Raw genomic sequence first — 18,912 nt, forward strand, 5'->3', positions numbered from 1 at the left:
TATCATAGGTTCAATCAGTACTTCATAGTTCATCTATGTGTGCTCTTCCAGCACTAATAAATTGATCAAACTCAAGTTTGGACACACACTCAGCAAAAATTCCTACCTACAACTCAAAACTAATTTGCGGAATAGGACACAAAGAAGAGACAAAAAGCTATGTGGCAAGCTAAATGATATGGGATTCAAATGCCACAGGAGGCACAGCTGAACACCAACTGCACAGTACCTGCAGCAGGTATCCACAGAGGCTCACTTTTAGGGGTTTGATAGACCAAGTCCCTAATCATTTATGAAGCTTCAAAGACTAAAAATAGCACCAATTCATTTGAAACAAAACTAACTTGAAAGGAACAATTTTTTCAAATCAGGATTCAAGGCTGGGCAGGGAGATGGTGGCTACTGTAAGGAGATTTGCCTTTGAAACATCAAAGGAATAAGCCAATGATAGGATTCTTCAACAGTGTTTCTACCCCTTTTCAGGCTGAAGTAGTTGTCTACTAGAGCTCTTATACATGGTACTTTATTCACATGAAAATTTTGTAACAATTTACAGGAGGTTTGAGTCTCTTAGAAAATACTGATATAGTCGACGCATTTCAAGGCTAACTCAAACCAAAAAGATGTTTAAAAAGTGTATTTCTATGATCTGCAGTTAGGAAAAGTGTCCCTGGTGCTGACAATTAGAAGTGTGTGAGCTTTATCCTGCCATAAAATTAGAGAGGAAAAAATGCCAGTCTACACTAAAACATGACAGCACACCATTAAAATTAACAGAACCTAAATGTGCATATCATGCACTTCCAGACATGGCATTTTTAGCTTCCAGGCATCACATTTTCAACAACAGAATCCCAATAAACTTTGCACCCATCTGACTGTATTCTCCAATGTGTAAAAGCCCCTGGTGTATCTAGAAATATGTTCAGCCAAGAAGGGGCAGGACATCATCAAGAACACAAGTCAATCTGATCTTTCATCCTTCCCGTTAACCTGAAAGAAATGATGCTGCAAGTGAAGCACGTCTTTTTGTTGTCAATAACCAGTCTCTGCCTACTGGGGCTTCAAGTAGATGGATTAAAGGAAGATTTTTTAAAGAGGAAGTTCGGAACAGCACTCCCTGCACTGACTGCTTTAAAATTCATTTTAATATGCGAATACCACTGAAGATTTTAGAATTATGCTCATTTATCTACAGAAAGCTCCTGATTTCCAACACATTTTCATATTTTCCTTATGTGTGCAAATGTTTACTTTCATGTAACATAACTTACTGCTACAGATTAAGACAGAGATGGCCACTACTCTCAGTCACTGCAGGAGAATCAGCTTCCAATACATGCTGTCTAATCAACAAGACTAAATTTCTACAGTGACTTAAAAGACTGTATTTAATAGTATCCTGCACACCTATTAACAGAAAATTCAGTGGTCTTGCCAAGGACTCTTTCAGTAAAATAAATGGCACAAAGGGATTTCATATGAGGCAGAGCCATCAACACACAGAGCAAAGAATGTCCTTGCTAAATGCAGGTTTTAAAACCATTCAACAATTGATCACTCATTCTCCAGGGCTGCTCTGTCTTACAGAACACCTGGACTTTTACAAGTCAAGAAATGAAGGTGCAAATAAAGTCAGCAGAGGTAAGATCTAAAAAAATCCAAGAACCACCCTCCCTCACAAATCAAGTACTGAAGATCTCCTAACCTGCAGGAGGTAAACAACTTTCTGGAAATGAGGATGTGCATGAAGACTGAAAACCAGACTGAACAAGATCAAGCAGGAGACCTGCAACAGCTACAGTGTCATAGACATAGTGGTAAAGCTGAGAAGAGCCTGAAGCTGCCCAGTAATGTGAAAAAAAATTCCTCAGACAGAAGGAAGAAAATACACTGGGATATTTTTGACATTGGGCAAAAGCACAAACCCTCAGCAGCCATTCCCAGCATTACAATCACATTTGCTTACCTAGATAGAAAAGATCTGGTGCTATTTCACAGGGAGAGAGAAAAGGCATCTAGAATAGTCTAAAAGCAATTTTTGCTTCTCATTCAACAGTAACATACTTTGGTAGTGCTAGAAAAATGCACAGAACGTATAAATCCAAGAGTAAAGGTTCTTTTGGAGAGCTTCCAGATAATCTGTCTTGATGCATAATTTGGTGGGAAGCACCACAGGGAAAAGCAAAATAAGCTCTCTGACACAGCTACTACAAAGCCATCTGTGAGAGGAACAACAGACTTCCATATACTGGCAATATTCTACCCTGCCAAATTCCTGCTTTTCATTGGTCAAATAAATGAAGCAAAGATAGCACTGGCTTGGAGTTCTGCTGTTGTGAAGGGGGGAAAATACAGAAAACTTAATTGTACATACATATAAATATTTATGTATTTCTTTAGTCTGTCTTGTCCCAACATAATGAGAAATCAGAGCTATGCAGGTGTCTCTTTTCTTAACCTCTTTGGGATTAAATACTTCCTAAATAAGCAGGAACACAAACAGCTTTGCTGAGAGCTACCCTAAGAACCGTAAGCCAAACGTTTGTGTTAACTTAGGAGAAAAAACATATTTGCAAATCAAAATAATTACAGATGTAATTCTGTGAAAGGAGAATTGGAGGCATGTATCTTGTCAAGTAGGGACAGTAACTGGTATCTTTCACAGAATTACACCACCAGAAGTACCTCAGTACCCTTTCACCAAAACAGATACATGGCCCTGGGAAATGTACAAATTGCAGTACCTTCCTAGTTTTGAAAACTGACATTAATTGTTTTTTGAAAAGCGCATTCTCTTTTCAGTTTCCATTTTTACTGCTCTTCTCAGGCTTTACATTCGAATAGCAAACACGATAAAAGCTAAAAAGACTTTGCTTGTTCAGCTGGCCACAGTCCAACAACATTATGTCTTACTTCAGGCAAAACATTTGTTTCAAGCTTCAAGAAAAAACCAGCAGCCTGAAGCACATTTCCATGAAGTGATAAACAAACAAATTGCTCCATCTCTGGCAAAGAATGAGATGAGTCATGCTTGCATGACTGGGAAGGTGTTCAGAAAGCTCACCTTGCACAGGCGTCACTACGGTCCCCTTGAAATGTGGATTTATGTGTATGTTCTTCGGTTGCTGAGGGGTCACTGGAGGGGGAGTCATCATTATTCGGGGTGTTTCTATCTGAGGGGGCATATGTAGCCCTGGAGGAGGAGAAGAATGATGCTGATGCTGTAAAGGAAGCAGAGATTGTAACTGTTGCTGCTGCTGCTGTTGTTGCTGCTGCTGTTGCTGTTGTTGTTGCTGCTGCTGCTGTTGCTGCTGGAACAGACTCATAACAGGTTGCTGGTGTGTTGGAATTAACCTCTGTGAGTGAGTCTAAAGTCAGACAAAAGAACAGAGTCACTAGGCTTTAAAGTTAAAATATCCTGACATACATGAGCACAAAACCAAGACATCTCTGGAGAACAATTAAAGTCAATTATCAACAGAGAAACTTCCCTACAATCAACTGGAACCACTAAAAACCATCAGCACAGGAAAGCAAAGGAGCAATCGAAAACATTCATATGAAGGAGAGGACAGCAAAGAGCAAAGAAGCATGGGGAATGCAGACACATTCAGTCATTTTTAACAGTGGAACTACCTAGTTTCATATGTCAGGGTTCTGCATATGTCAGTGTTATTAACTGCAGTAAGGTTTATGTAAAGATCACTAGAAATCTGAGTCCTAGGATCAAAACAAATCCACTACCTCTTGCCTCATATATAGATATGCCTCTCTGAGATAACTTAGCACTAGCAACAAAAGTCAAAATCCAAGTTCAGGTATCAGTGCAGCACAAATTCAAACACTCTTCAATATCAGTGCAGCATACTGCTTGATGAAAAAACTCCTCTGAAGATACCTTTCAAAGTATCTTTGTGTTTTTCTGAACAAAGAAAGTCTCTTGCTGCCCAACTCTCAAAAACAAATGGCCAAAATTAGTGCTAATAAAAAAAATGGTGTCTCTTTTCAGAGACATTCTTCTGCCTCTCAAGTTACTGTTACTAGATCTCAGTCCTAGTCCAGTAACTTCCACACCGAAGTGCAAGAAGAGACCCAAAGAGGCAACCTTTTAACAAAAGTGTTATTTCTGCTTTAAAAGTGTGCATTGTTTCTGTCAGCAGCCCTATACATAAAGCAAAGCAGCTACATCGTATGCACAAGAAGACATCATGATAAGCACCAAAATATTTACATTTAAAATCAAAATAGCTTGCAAGGACTGCAGCAAAACGAAAAAAAAAAAAAATTCAACCTTCACTGCTGAAAAAGCAAGAAATATACTACTGCAGGGCTCTCAAGCACTGAGATATCCACTGACTCCTGCCAGTGACCAGCACCTACTTACTGCTGCTGGAAAAAATCACCTTTGTTTAACACAGATGACCTTGTCCTGCAAAGACATACACAGACTTTGTTCTACAGTATCAGCTTCCAGTATATTTTATGACAGTGAACAAAAAGAAGTGTTGACCTCTTGATCACTTGCTAGAGTTGGTATTGGTTTTGGTAAGCTTTTTTTTGATGGAAAAAGTCTTTTATATTGTGATGCAAAGCACAGCAAAGAAAGTAATAATGAAGATAAATTTCATTTGAAATCCCAAAATAATAACTTATCTAGTAGTGGTGATTACTGTCCTGTGGTTTTATTTACCTCCATAGTAGCATAGTTTATATGCAAATAGATTTTTTAAAGAAGTATCAGCAAAAATATTACCTTGACAGAACCCAAGAAGTGTTTTACAGAACTGTATTTTTTAAACAACATTATTATCAATAATGGGGGACTGAACATGTTTCCATGTTGCATGTTGACTTCTCAGAGAAACTCAGTTTTGCCTCTGTCCTCACGTAAATCAGCAGGTAAGTCTGACTATGATTTATCAGTCCAAATGCACTTTTCATTTGGAGGTCTTGAGATTGCTCAAGGTGATGCCAGTAACAGGACTAAGCACATACTTTACAATCATCACATCACACAAAGCCCATACTGCCTGACAGTGCCTTGCAAGAGCAGAAGGTCTACACTGGAATATATATTCCACCTTTTCAAAGACTCGGGATTTAAAATGCATTTCTCCACAACTTCCTGCAAGGATGCTCAAAGAATGCTAAGGATTTAAAAGGTACCATTGCAGATGGCTGGTTTGGCAGCAGGGCAGGCCTGTGATCCTTCATTCTCCCCCTGTCATTATTGTCTCTCCTTTGTTCTCCCATTCCGTGGCACATAACCGAGCCTCCTCTTCTCCCTCCTCTCCTGGAGCCGTACCGCCCCTGCTTAAGCTGCCTCTCCCTCTCTTCAAATTCACGTAATGCTGCTTGGGCTTCTGCAGAAAGCTCTGTTGAGACAGAAATGGGGGAAAATGTTTTAGCTTTGTGCTGAAAAGGTGGAAAACACAATGACAAACAAAACACTGCCAGAACTACAGAAGAATCCCTGCGACTAACATAAAATTTGCAGGCACTTTGATCTCCTTTAGGTGGCATGTTAACATTTCATTAAAGACACCTTTAAAAGGAAAAAGCACAGAGACTTGTGTCTTTTGCACAAGCAAAAAGCAGCAGATGAATGAAACATGAACAGAAAGATTTGGTTGTTTTCTTTTTGAAGAAGGTATTGAAGTCTGCCTTCTGCTCTAAGAGGAGGCTGTGGCTCCTCTCAAAGTTTTGTTTTCTTTAACATCTCACTTATCTGTAGATGTCAGCCAAGACAATGAATCTGCAGTAAACTTTACTTTACAACAGTAATGGATCTGTTGAGTCTTCCATACAGACAGATTTTATGCACCATACTCTGCTGCACATTGGCCTTCTTTGTTCCAAAGGACATTCTCTTGCTGAAATGTTTCTAGTACGTAACTACTTAATTTTTGTTTTATTGTATGTGGTTTAAGAACCAGCTTTACTTCACAAGTGTAATTCCACCAAAGAGAGAGCACACATTAAAATCTGTGTTCAGTCAAACACATGGCTGCTGATAACATCCACCCAACCCACATCACAGGTAAACACCAGAGAACATGTGGTACTCAGCAAATATGACAGATTTGCTTGAAATCTTGGACAATGCTGACAACATTAAGAAAGAAATGATGCATTAACAGACACAGGTAATGAAATTACTTGAAAATACAAAAAAGGTCTACAAAAGACTTTGGGAAAAACACCATGAAAGTATAAGCAGAACCCCTCACCAGATTTCAATCACTTACAATGGGTAATCAACTTAAACATGCAGCTGAATCTTTTGCCATGTGCTAATCAGATCCTTTGTTATTCCTAATATTGATTTCTGCTTCTAACAAGGCAGAACTAAATTACTAAAACAAACACACTCCTGACAAATAAAAGCATATTTTGAATTAATATGGTATTTATTTGTCAATACTACACAAAGTGGCCCATAATATGTGAATATAAGAATTAAAATAATTAGTATCTGGCATGAGACATTACTACTATGTCTCCACACCACTAGCTATCCTCTCCCAAGAATACATAACTAAATCAATTAGAAAACTCTTACAATTTCTTGTGAGTCTAAAGGCCAAAGCTACTTAAACCACCACCTTAAACATCTTCATAAGTAATCTCGACTAGTCTTTGAAGTCAAGGATTGACAGAAGGGCAGAAAAGGGTGAGCACTGAGCATTCCCTCTGCGGCAGTCGTTCTTACTTGGCTACAAAAACTACCTGCATGACTGAGCTGCAATGACTGTAAATTTGCATGTCCCAGTTTTCAGAAGTATTCAGCACCTCCACAAAGGAGGAGCTTTTCAATTTTTAAAAGTTCTGAACTTGCTGATGGCCTGTAAAAGCATAGCAAACATGACAGACTTCTAAAAGCCCACAATCTGCCTGAGTTTCCTATTTCATTTTTGCATGATGGTGATGAGACAAGTTTCTCTACCTCCTTTTCTCATCACTCTGACATCACAACTGAATGGCATAAAGCCTTAACAAATACTCTTATGAAAGAGTATGCCTTTGCCCTCAAGGCATCTGCACAGCACAGCCTAAGACAATCAGGCTTTATCAGGAAAATCTTACAGAATGCTTAGAATGAGGGAAGGAACCACAGTCCCTCAAGTCTTAGGAATCAAATATGCATTTCTGACAAAAAAAATTAAAAGAAATGCACTCTTGCCCAGAGCAATCAAAAGCATTAGATGCAAGTAAAACAACAGTCATAGCCATCTCTGGCTGGCAGGGATGAAAAAAGTCGGTTAGATAGGAAAAACAGAGTTCTGATTTCAAGTTTCCTTCCTCCACACATGCAGCAAGTTCTGTTTCTTCAGAAACTCACAAACATCAAAGGGCCAATGTGGGCTTTGACCTGACCTGCCTGAATTATGCTACTCCCCATATATCCATAGGGGAAAATAAGGCCATGGTGTTGCAAGAGTAACTCTCTTTCCCTTATCCAGAAATGATCCAAGTCCTGCAGGGCATCCTGGGCACGCTGCTGCCTGGACAGCAGTTTTGTTTTCCCAGGAACAGGACAGGCAGGGCAATTTCTCTGCCATCTTCCACACCACAACCCTGAACTCAGCAAGGTTTAGTCTGGAAAATAAAGTTCAGTCGTTGCAACAAGTACCTACCACTGATGGTCAAGAAAGATAAGAAGAACATTTCTATTAAATAGCTTAGAAATGACATGTGAGGAAAGCAATTTTTAATAGACCTGGGAACAGAGCTAGGCTTCCTAAAAAGCAAGACTATGGCCAAGTCTCTCAGCCTCTTGAGCACACATTGAAGGACACTGAATAGAAACAACTTTGGAAGAAAAATGGGCAAAATTCCTTAAATTCAAACAAAATTACTTCAGAGCACTGTGCTGATTAAGCTAGGGGAAGGAATGACAGCACCCATGCAAAGTCAAATCTGTCAATCCTGGATGTGCAGAATCACTCTCTTTAAAATACATAAATTGTTTTCCTCCTCACTTTACACAAAGTATCTCACACTTTTAAGGCCATGTCCTCAAAGGCACAGTCCACATGCTCAGCTTTTCAGCCAGAGTAGGGAATGCATATAACACCAACTTTGGGGAAAAAATCCTAAACAAAACCACACACAAATTCACACTCATACTACACCTCTGACCACAGAAGTACAATATAACACTGGATTTCAAAAGTAAAAAGATTACGTTAACATCAAGCATACTTTCCCAAGAACATGCCACTGAGGGCAACTGTCCTACCTGTGAAGAATTTGGCTTAGACACACAAGTGCAGGTTCAGGACCTTCTTGCAAAAGCTAAGACTGATGCCATGAGCACCTCAAGTGCTGCCTGCAGCTACACATCACCACACAGCAAAAATACAGTCAGCTGTGTTATGAAGGGGGCTGCATATTGAATTTGAAACTATTGTGTCCCACACACAGATATCAAGCAGAGATGGCATGGGAGGCGGTTTTGCAAGGAAGGAAGCAACAAGAACAGTCCCTGCTTCCCTGAAAGCAACTTCAGACTGCTCAAGAAAAGAGGTGATGAGCAGAGGAAGGGGAGATTCTCTTTCCTGCCCTGGGCTCTTCCAAAGTACAGCCAGGTACTCACATGAATACAGCTCCTCCCTGGCTAAGAATTCATCCACAACTACAAATACTTATTCATTTACATATACGTGCAATACATTGCCATTTCTTTTCTCCTCATCATCCAGATCTGCAAACTGATTATACTCTGTGCTTCTGGACACAGCGCAACTGGACAAATTTAAAACACTCACTTGAATTCTCTAGCCCTGCCTGAAATCTCATCCATGAGGCATCACAGTGAACATAAGCCAACTAAGCAGGGCGTAACAAGTACTGCCACATCCACCTGACCTCTGTGAGCACTTTGCAATTGGTTCTGCGTAAGTCTAAGGGTTTGGGTTGTGTATTTTTCATTAGATACAGAGGGAATACTTTAGTTTGGTAATACCAAAGACATTTTTCCTCATCACATTCCTTAACAGGTAATTACATTCAGAGAATTATGACAATTCCCACTCTGAGAAGACTTCACCTATAGGCACTAAAAGAAGATATGTACTTCTTATCAAAGGTGACAAACTTGGTATTGCTAGAAATCAATTGCACAGCCATTCTAAAATACCCCTCTTCTGAACTTTGAAAACCATTCTTTACATTAACTTGGATAAAGAAATGTTCAGGAAAGATCTTAGCTACATGATTGAGAACACTGTATTTTCCTATCTTTCTTACCAGCACACACTTGGTCTCATCTTGATTGTACAGTTCTCACACACAGTTAATGCAGTGAATCAGCAATTATTTTTCTAGTGTCTCTAAGCGTCAAGATTAATTTCACTATTGCTGGTAATAAAATGGTTTCAAATGACATCTTTAATCAGTAAGTAAGAATGCACTCTTCCAATAGAGACAAGCTGTCACAAAAGGTCACCAAAATGTGACAGGATGGAAATTACGTTTGTAACTTCAACTGAAATGTTAATTCCTCTTCAAGTGTTTTCTGAACTACGTTCATATTTTAGAATAAGGAGAAGATGTAGGTTTGCAATGAAATTTCATTTTTAAACCATAGCAGCTGTAAAAATTTGGTCTGTAATCTTAAAAGGAAGCAGATACCTATCTGCAAACAGAATTTTTTGTGGTTTAACCTTTTATCACACGGACAGTTATCTGGTCTCTATCAACAAATTATTAAGAAAAACCAGTATGAATAGAAACCATTTCACAACAGTAATATTGTGTTTTTGCAAAACATTAGTTTCCAAAACCCTCTTTATAGAATCATCTGCATTTGCACTCATCTTTTCCTTGTATCTCAGAGCTACATCCCAGATCACCTAGAATTACATTTAGAAGTCTAATTCAAATCACTGTTCCTTTAACAGTCGAGCTCCGCTATAGGTTTTCTCCTTATTGGCTGCTCTTATTTTTATATTAAACCAAAGAATAAATCCACAGATACAGGAAAACAAATGCAATTGTCATTTACCTTGCAATCATGAGCAGAAGTTTAATTATTGCAGTGCACTCTTGTTTTCAGGGTATTCTGTTTTGTAAAGCTACCAACACCTTTTGTACAAACAAGACATGGTCTCTACGTGGTCTGTAGAAATTATGGTCTCATGGCTGCAAACACATTTGGACTGCACCTCACCCAAAGCCCCCTCTGCCCTTTACTATCACTCATTACAGCTCTACACAACAATCCATGGCCACAAAAACCTCACCCAAAGTTTCTGGAATGTTTCTCCTTTCTCTTGTCACATCTGAGAGCCTGATGATCGTTCCTTCCTTCCGTTCAGTTTTGAAACGTAATCGTCCAGACTCTTCATCATCATCCTCCTCCTCATCAGACTCTTCTTTTGTTTCTTCTTGAAGTTCCAGGGAGCCAATAGCTGCCTAAATCACAAAAAACAGAGCACATGCAGCCTTAAAAAACCAAGTCTCTTGTAAACAGTATCAAAAGAAAAGCTTTCTTTAAAAGCCCCTTTCTACAAATTTTGCTCGCATTATACATTGTGCTTATATATAATTCAGTGAACATTTAAGAGCTTGGTGATTTTTTTGAAATAAAAATATATGTACTTCATAATTGACAATAAAGTAAAATCTACATAGGAAATTAATTTGCTGTAATATTTAAGGGAATACTGAAACTCCAGTTAGAACCTGCATCTGATTAGGAGGTACTTCTGCACACAGATTGACATTTTATCACTGAATTGACCATGATGCAAACCTTGGTTACTACCAGATTCAGGCAACAGTAAAAATCCTATTTTTTTTTACCTTTTTACAACTGTCAGTACCATGCTGTTAAAAAAACCCAACAAAACAAGAACAAAGATAACCTTACATCTTACAAAGTAAGATATTTATCCCTTTACTTTGTTCCTCAAATACTTCCCAGTTTCAATTCAGTAATTGATGGGGAGAATGAGAATAGGATTGGATAAATTTGAAAATACTAAATTGGTATTCTGGATACTACTCAAATGCTTCTGGAATTTACTTTCCAGTTCTTTCTAAAACAGAGAACATTTATTTAAATAGAACAATGTTCCAAAAGCAAATGGATCTCTCTCCTTCAAATTACTAAAAAAAAAAAAAAAATCCGTTTTCCATGGAGGCCTGATGAAAACATCCAGAATGTTACACAAGTTGTACTGGATTTCTACAGTTGAAAATTAGAAATGTTCTAATATCTTGTGGTTCTCCATAAAAATTTTTGGTTACTGTATATTTGATTATTTCTTGTACAAGCCTGTTTTTTCATTTCTTAGAGCCTGTTAAATTAAAATGCACATGCATTTTAATTCTATGCAAAGCCACTAAATACATCATAAATTTTATGCTGCTTGAGGACAGTTATTAAAAATGAGCCAAATCTAACATGCAAAAATGGTTTAATCTTCTAATTAACCAGATCAGTGCAGAAATTTATACAAAAAAGGCACAGCAAGTGTGACAGTCAGGTGGACAGATATTAAATCACATAAAGGCATAATTGTGCAAGAGACTGAAAATTTCCCTATCCAGCAGCCTAACTTCATCCATAACCAAAACGAAATGTGTGAAGCAAGATCAGAGACAGGGTGACCTGGCAAAACAATTTCTGCTTTAAAAGACAGCAAACATTATGAACTCAAGTTCAAAGATATTCCAGCTTTGGTCTGGTGAATAAATCATCTATTTACTTATTTCTAAGGTTTCAATGGGCCACTGATCCATTCCAGACAAACTTTTAAGTGCTACATTTCCTGACCTCACAAAACTGCTTTAAGATACAACTAAGAGAACAGTCAAATTTTACAAAAGGCTTTAAGGTTTTCATATTACAAATATACATATTTCAGTGTAACAATTTTATCATATTTTTCAAAAAAAGCAGGTAAAAACAACAGGCAAAGCAGGAGAAACAACAACAACAAAAACCTCAAGACTGAAAGAAATCCAAACCTCAAAAAGCAAACCCAAACTGAGCACAACTGGTCTAATTAACAAATCCACATATAATCAAAATACCTTTGTGGGCAAGCAGTTAATACTCATGGAACAGAGGAGGGATGTTAGCAAGGAAAGAGATGCTAACATGGTTTAACGAAAACAACACTGAGAAAAAGACAGGGTTGGCATTTTACTTTGAAAAGAGGGACTCCCAAAAGAACAAGGAGTAACAATATCAAATCTGTGTTTTTATAAATATCACAAACCCCATAATTTTACTGTCTCGCCACTTTTTAGAAACTTTCCCTTCAGGACCAGGATTTGGAAGTCAGAACTGGATCAGCTGTTTTGCAAGACATGCTTACACTATACTGAGCCTCCTGCTTTACTCTAAAGTGTAAACCCCACATACATCCGCTCTCTATGCCTAACGCCCTTAAAAGCTACATTGGAATTCTGATTTTTTATTAATCACAGACTGGTCTCAGTCATGTAATCTCATCTGTGAATGCTAAACTAATAGTGCTAAACTCTGTGTGTAGCTCAAACTTCAGAATCAGGACTAGAAAGGGTAATGAAGTTTACATTGTCCTGAAAACTTCTGCTATGTTTTAATGAAATGCTATTAAAAAAAACCCAGAACTGTAGGAACTCTGTTGCATTTTGACCATTAGTCATTCTAGGGGGAAAAAAAATCTATTCTAAAAAGAAAACATCCCAGGTTCTGAGAGACTATCAGACAACTACTTACCTACAGAAGAATTTAAAAAAAACCTCAAACTTTTCTAGACTAGCACTATTCTACTCTTATCACTTACACCAATTCTGAAGCCTTGGTCTGATTCACTTTATTCATTTAGCATAATGCTCATGCCACCCATTAACCAGCAACAGCCATACAACCATTAAATATCAAAGACAAAAAAAAACCAAACAATCAAAGGAGCCAAAGCAAAAGCAGGCACCAGTGCTGGAGAATGGTAACTGACCCATGTCCAAGTCTGATTACACCTATTATTGAGGGATTTATGCAATGGAGACACAAACATGTCTGACAGCCACCCATATGTCCTCTCCACACAGCTCTGGGAAAGGTTGGCTGAAAAAGCCAAGGAAAGGGTAGGAACACACACCCATCCCCTGCAGTTTGTTCTGCAGTTGTAAAATGCAAGATTCCTACATGATCCTTTCCAGCTTCCAGCCAAACAGAAGGAGCTGCTTAGTCAAGATTACACCATGAGTGGATTCTATGTTTCAATAAGACACAACTGCAGACACAGAATTAAGACATATTATTACTTACAGGATTGGCTTTAATACTTGCTAATCATGAATATCTCTGCATATATATAAACAGTCCTTGAATGGCTGCTTGAGGTCACTGGACTGGACTCACCAGCCCAGGCTTCTCAACAGCTCTCCTCAAAGGCAGCTTTACATTTCCCACTAAGACACCTTACCCAAAGCTACTGAAGAGTTTTGCTGTCCCTCACATAGAAACAGAATGACCTTTCTTCTGCCAGGAGGTCAGGGGTTCCTGCCATCCCCATTAAAGAATTGTGCCATAAATCCCAGGCACTGAGCAGAACTCCTCATGCTGGTTTATGGTCTGCTATAGAGAGACACAGCCCAAGGGAAGGTGCAGGAACACTGACAGCATGATCCTCCCAAACGTGGGATCCTCCCAAACAGTGCTCGGGAGAGTTTTCTGCCACAGATTCATAAGATGTGCAAAACCAAATAAATTGAAGGTGAAACAAAGAACTTTTACTAACAAGCCATAAAACGCTAAGTGGAGGCACCTACTACTACAGGCTAACGCTGAAGAAGCAGCAATTGTTTAATCCTAGGGGATCAATAACAGGGAAGGTAAGAGGATGTCTCTATTTCAAGGGCACCTCGATTTCCCTGGTGAAAAATGGAACCAAAAAATAAACCTAAATGCCTTAAAACATGTTCAAAATTTGGCTGGTTTGATTTGCATTTTTTTCACCACTTTCCTCCAGACTGGCAGGTAGTGTTTTCAAACTGGAACAAAAGAACTAAAGTGCAGAATTTTGGCTAAAAACAGACGGGACAATTCAGACAGCCACACTGGCCTTTTTTTCCCAAGCCTATATTCTATCAAAAGAAAAGCAGTAAGCAGCATTTCTTCATGAAATGCTTTCTTTTTTAAAGTACTCTTCATTTCTTATCAGCTTAACCCAAGACAGTTTAAAATATGCAATGGTAAATCCCCTATCATTGACTTCACAGACTACTTCCAATATCAAACAAAGACATTATGAATTCTGTTTTCATGAGGTTTAATTTTTATGAACATTTCACAGAAGTAATTAGTGATATTTTTCTTCTAAAATATGTAGGACATGATACCTCATGTGGCTGTTCTACCACACCTATTTGCTGCTGAAACTTCTAGGCTGGGTTTTGCTTTATGCCTTAGGAAGGCAAAAAAATATTTTCTGAAGCACTGCTACATTTTTCAAGGAAGCTACCCGGTGTTATTTATTTAAAATCCAACTTCTTCAACTTTAGGCACTGTTTCAAAACCAAACTTCACCTGCCTATATTCCTCACTTCTCCCACTTGAGTGCCACTTGTAACAATTCCCTTATTCACTTGTTTCCTCCCATCATGTTCCAATTCCCCAGTCAGCTTTTCTCTCGGTTTACAAAAAGATTTCTTCATGCAACATAATAAGAGGCTTTAGTTGGTTTTAGTGTGGTAACTGCTTAAAATAAAACACCACCTGACATCCTTCTCTATTATTCAGATGCCAAATTTCAACCAAGAGATAATAATGCTCTCTGTACCACATCCACTACAGCTCCACTCCTGCGTTCCAGGAGAACACCAACCCTTACCCCTTTACAAGCACTTATGAGATTCAAGGAAAAGTCCTGTTACATAACACTTGAATAAAACCCAAAACTCTTCAGAGCTGGAGGCAGGCATCTCACCATGCAATGAATAGAACTGAATACTCTACAAAGGTTCTCTCTCATGGTGGTGTTCTTTAGAGAGTGCAACTGTGAGCCTACTGCCAAATGGAAGTAAGAGCCATACAAAATAAAGGAACAAAAAGACAGTACTCTTTTGGGAAAAATAAATCTGTGACAATCTGAAAGCCATCAGAATAAAGGCAAAATGTAGAGTAATGGAATATATGGCCCAAAACATTCACCTTATATGATGAACAAAATCCATAAAAGCTCCATTTACAAAATCAATTAAAGATTTGCATCGATAGTACCTTTTGAATGAAACAAATTTAATTCTGAATTGGACAAATTTAGACAATGTAATTATTAGAGAATTCTCACTCTAGAGTTCACACTCCCAAAATGAAGCTGTGCTTTTTTACAGCAGTAAGTCTGGCAGTGGGTCCCAGCTATCATTTAATTTTACATGGTGTGCTCTGTGTCCATCTTCTCAGACTGTGGCTGCAAACACCACAAATGCACCAGTCCACCTCCCAAACCCCAAAACAAAAGTGTGTATCATCAATCTAGTGATGGAATAAAGTGTTCAAGGATTTCACAGTTCTTTTGAAGGGCAGATTTAACACTTGGGAAGTTGGAAATTAACTACATTAACATGTATTTGGTGCAAGATGTTACACTTTCAACAGTGAAGGCTGAAAGATGCAGGTGGTCCGTTTCAATGCAGATCTCCACCTACCAAAAAATTGTTTTAGCAAGATAGGTTTGATACAACTGGAGCATCACAGCACACCCAGTTGTCAGGACTTCATACAGTAATGCTGCTGTGTCTTTGAGGAATTGATTTCCTGATGAGTTAAAGCTCCAAAGAGGAAATACACTCTGACTACACTTCTCAGCAGGTAATCCATTCAATCCTACTTAATTAAGAAATGGAATAAAAGTAATATTAAAGTAGATTCCTAGTGGAGAAAGGAAAAAAAATCTTATATCCAAAACTCGCTGCGAATTAAAAACAGTTGTGATACTCTTGCCAAATAACAAAAGGAAAAACTTGGAACAGAGTTGAAGTGGCAAGATCAAAAAGAAATTCATTAATGAAAGCTTGCAGATGCATAAAATATGCACTGCACATGCATGACACATGATTCCTATCATTCTTGTTAATTAATTAGTATATCTAGTCAGTACATCCAATTGGATATCAGTTATCCCAGTAACCCAGGCCTGGGTCAGCTGGTCCAGGGATTTCTTTGCCCTAATTTCTTGTTATGTCTCTTAGGTTCTGGTAGAACATAAGATGTCCTTGTCAGGAATTCTCTCCTTAAGAATAAGACTAAACAGAATTTCAAGAATGCATAGTAAGGGTTTGTTAAACTGTGAGAGAGGAAAAATACTAGAAGTTACACAAATATATATAAAAATCTACAAGGTTATAAATACATGAAAAATACATAAAAAGCTACGAAGCCTTTAGGCATCACTACCAGACTACAATTAGTGAATGCATACTTGGCAGACTTTGGCACAAGCTCTTATTGCAAATTAAGGAACTCATCCATTTTTCTCATCAAAGAAGATAAATCTCACAGGAATTACGGTCTCAACACAACTTTCAAAACAACAGTCTCACCTCTGCCTGTCAAAAATACCACACCTTCCATGCTTCCACTCCTCCTCAAAGGAAGATACCCAAGTACTGGAGTTGCATCCCAACAGCACCAGGGATCTACCTGGTAAAGCGAGGCACCACAGCTCTTGGAGATTTAACTGTGCAGTATTACTGTTAATTTCCTACCCAAACAGGCACCTGAAGTTTCTGATGTTGAAGCCAAGACTAAATATGCACATTTTAGGCTCTCCCTCATTATTTTAATCGCAAGGGGGAAAGGAGATCTGATGTATCTGTCAATATAGATTCTATCATCATTCATTTTATACACAGAGTACTACCACCAATAATTCAACATTGGCAAAGTTCCATCAATTCCTACCCAGCAGTATGTAAAAATTCTACAAAATCAAACTGTAACAGAACTAGTTATTTCAAGTTTCCATTAAATTCATGACACACCTCTTCTGATTCATTAGCCATTGTCTGGGATTCTTCCAGCTCCTCATCAGCTGCATACTCTCCTTGCTCTTCCATTGCTTGCTCATTGTATGACTGCATGTAATCTTCATCCTAAAGCAGTAAACAGGAAGGTGAAAAGACACAAGGCCAACTGAATAGGTGGGGTCTGACTGCATTGCCACAGCTTCCAGAGTGGCAGTATTGCATTTCTCAGAACAGTCAATTATAAGTGATATGGCACATATAAAGCATAATTAGCAGGGCTTTTAACTAGACAATAATTTCAGTATTATCAAAACCAAACCAGTTTCCATTCATATTCCAGCAATGTCATCATAAAGATCCCATTTAATACTGTTTGCCCCAGCTACTTCTATACATCTCCATCCACTGATTACAAATTCACAGAGCAAACACTGCAGGACTTTCTAACAGGAAACACCCATCTATAGCACATTAATATCATATTTTACAATATATATTAACATAAAATTTTACTCCATCAAGTATAAACATTCTTAAAGCATTCTGCAAGTGCTTACATATGAGTGGGTTCAACCCTAAAAAATTATGAACATAAAACGAAAGTGAAATCTTGCTTAAGTTTGTTTGTATTTTCAAGCACCTCACTGATCACATACAGCTTTAATTAAGATTAAATCATTTCATTAGCAGTTAAAGTCAGTGCATGTTCTCTAATATGCTGCTTAAATTATATTGAATTATGCAGGTGACATTTTCTAAACTAACCTCCAATCTCTTTATTCAGGTTTAGACAGCTCTCGGTTACAAAAAGGATGAACAAGCAGGACATCAATCACTTTGGGATATTAGCACCTTAAAGATGTCTTTAGCAGGTCAATAATCTTTTCACCTTCGAAGGACTTTATCAGATCTTGTCTAAAGCCTGGATAAAAGCTTTTGCATTAAGTACTTCTAACAATTGGCAATGTATCTCCACCACACAAAGCTGTTTTCTTCCTTAAGGATACAATCCTCAAGGTCATGATTCTCAACTGCTTTCCAGCATGACAAAGGAGCATTACCTACCGCCAAACAAGCTGTCAACACAAACTTTGTCACAGCCTAGATAAAGAAACTGGCAGACAGTGATAATAGGTCTAATTTCCCCTCCTCCCCAGGGAGGTAAACAGATTTTACATCAGTCTAAACCCCTATGCACGTGAAGCAATGTTATCTTCGAAGATACAATAGAAGGAAACTCACTGGAAATTCATCTAGGGGTTCATTGATTTCAAGGTCTAGCACTTCATCCTCTTCTCCAGGCTCTTCCCCATATTCTATTTGGTCTTCTGTCAGTTCAGGATCGTGGCCTTCATAATGTCCCTCCTCTGCATACTCTGAGGCATATTCTTCAGGTGCTTCGGATTTGTCATAACCAATCTCATCTTCCCCTTGGTCATACTCTGACTCGTGTTCCAGTGAGGGATCGTTGATGGACTTGGAGAGCTCGTAGGATGTCAGGATGCCAGAGGTGGCATTGAGGCTCACTGTGACACCTGGAGAGCTGTGGGACAGGGGACAATTCAGAGGCTCAAGTCTAACTGGCAACTGCTCACTAAGATGTAGCAAAATAAAGCCAACAAACATAAAATCTCCAAGTTGGTGGATAGAATTATACTCCATACACTATTTGACTCCATGCCATGTTCTCATAATGCATACTAAAATGCAGCTTATCACCAGCTGCAGGCTATTTGACCAGGGGAATCAAACCAACCAGATGGTTTAGCAGGTCAAACTGGCAAAAGTCCTGCTTGGTAACCAAAGCAGACCAGATTCAATTTTAATTCCAAGACTAACAAAAAAAAAAAAAAAAAAAAAAAAAAAAAAAAAAGACTATAGGGACATCTGTTTTGCTGTTTTCCCAATCTTTCAGAATACACTAGTAAAATACTTTTT

General features: G+C 38.3%; 1 protein-coding gene across 5 annotated transcripts in view; it reads right to left on the reverse strand.

Moving 5' to 3' along the window:
- RBM33 (RNA binding motif protein 33) overlaps window positions 1-18,912 on the reverse strand; it is a 100,857-nt gene that overhangs the window by 62,042 nt on the left and 19,903 nt on the right. For 4 of the 5 annotated variants that reach the window (XM_063415897.1, XM_063415878.1, XM_063415867.1 and 1 more), the window contains exons 5-9: window positions 18,217-18,517; window positions 16,990-17,100; window positions 10,251-10,422; window positions 5,170-5,378; window positions 3,068-3,371 (exon numbers count right to left, since the gene is read on the reverse strand). In XM_063415897.1, the coding sequence (XP_063271967.1) occupies window positions 3,068-3,371; window positions 5,170-5,378; window positions 10,251-10,422; window positions 16,990-17,100; window positions 18,217-18,517 (1,097 nt within the window). The remainder of the gene's footprint in view (window positions 1-3,067; window positions 3,372-5,169; window positions 5,379-10,250; window positions 10,423-16,989; window positions 17,101-18,216; window positions 18,518-18,912) is intronic. The other variant, XM_063415888.1, reaches the window with a different exon arrangement.

The sequence above is a fragment of the Prinia subflava genome, chromosome 1 (assembly GCF_021018805.1).
Source record: "Prinia subflava isolate CZ2003 ecotype Zambia chromosome 1, Cam_Psub_1.2, whole genome shotgun sequence".
In the NCBI taxonomy this organism is placed as follows: Eukaryota; Metazoa; Chordata; class Aves; order Passeriformes; family Cisticolidae; genus Prinia; species Prinia subflava.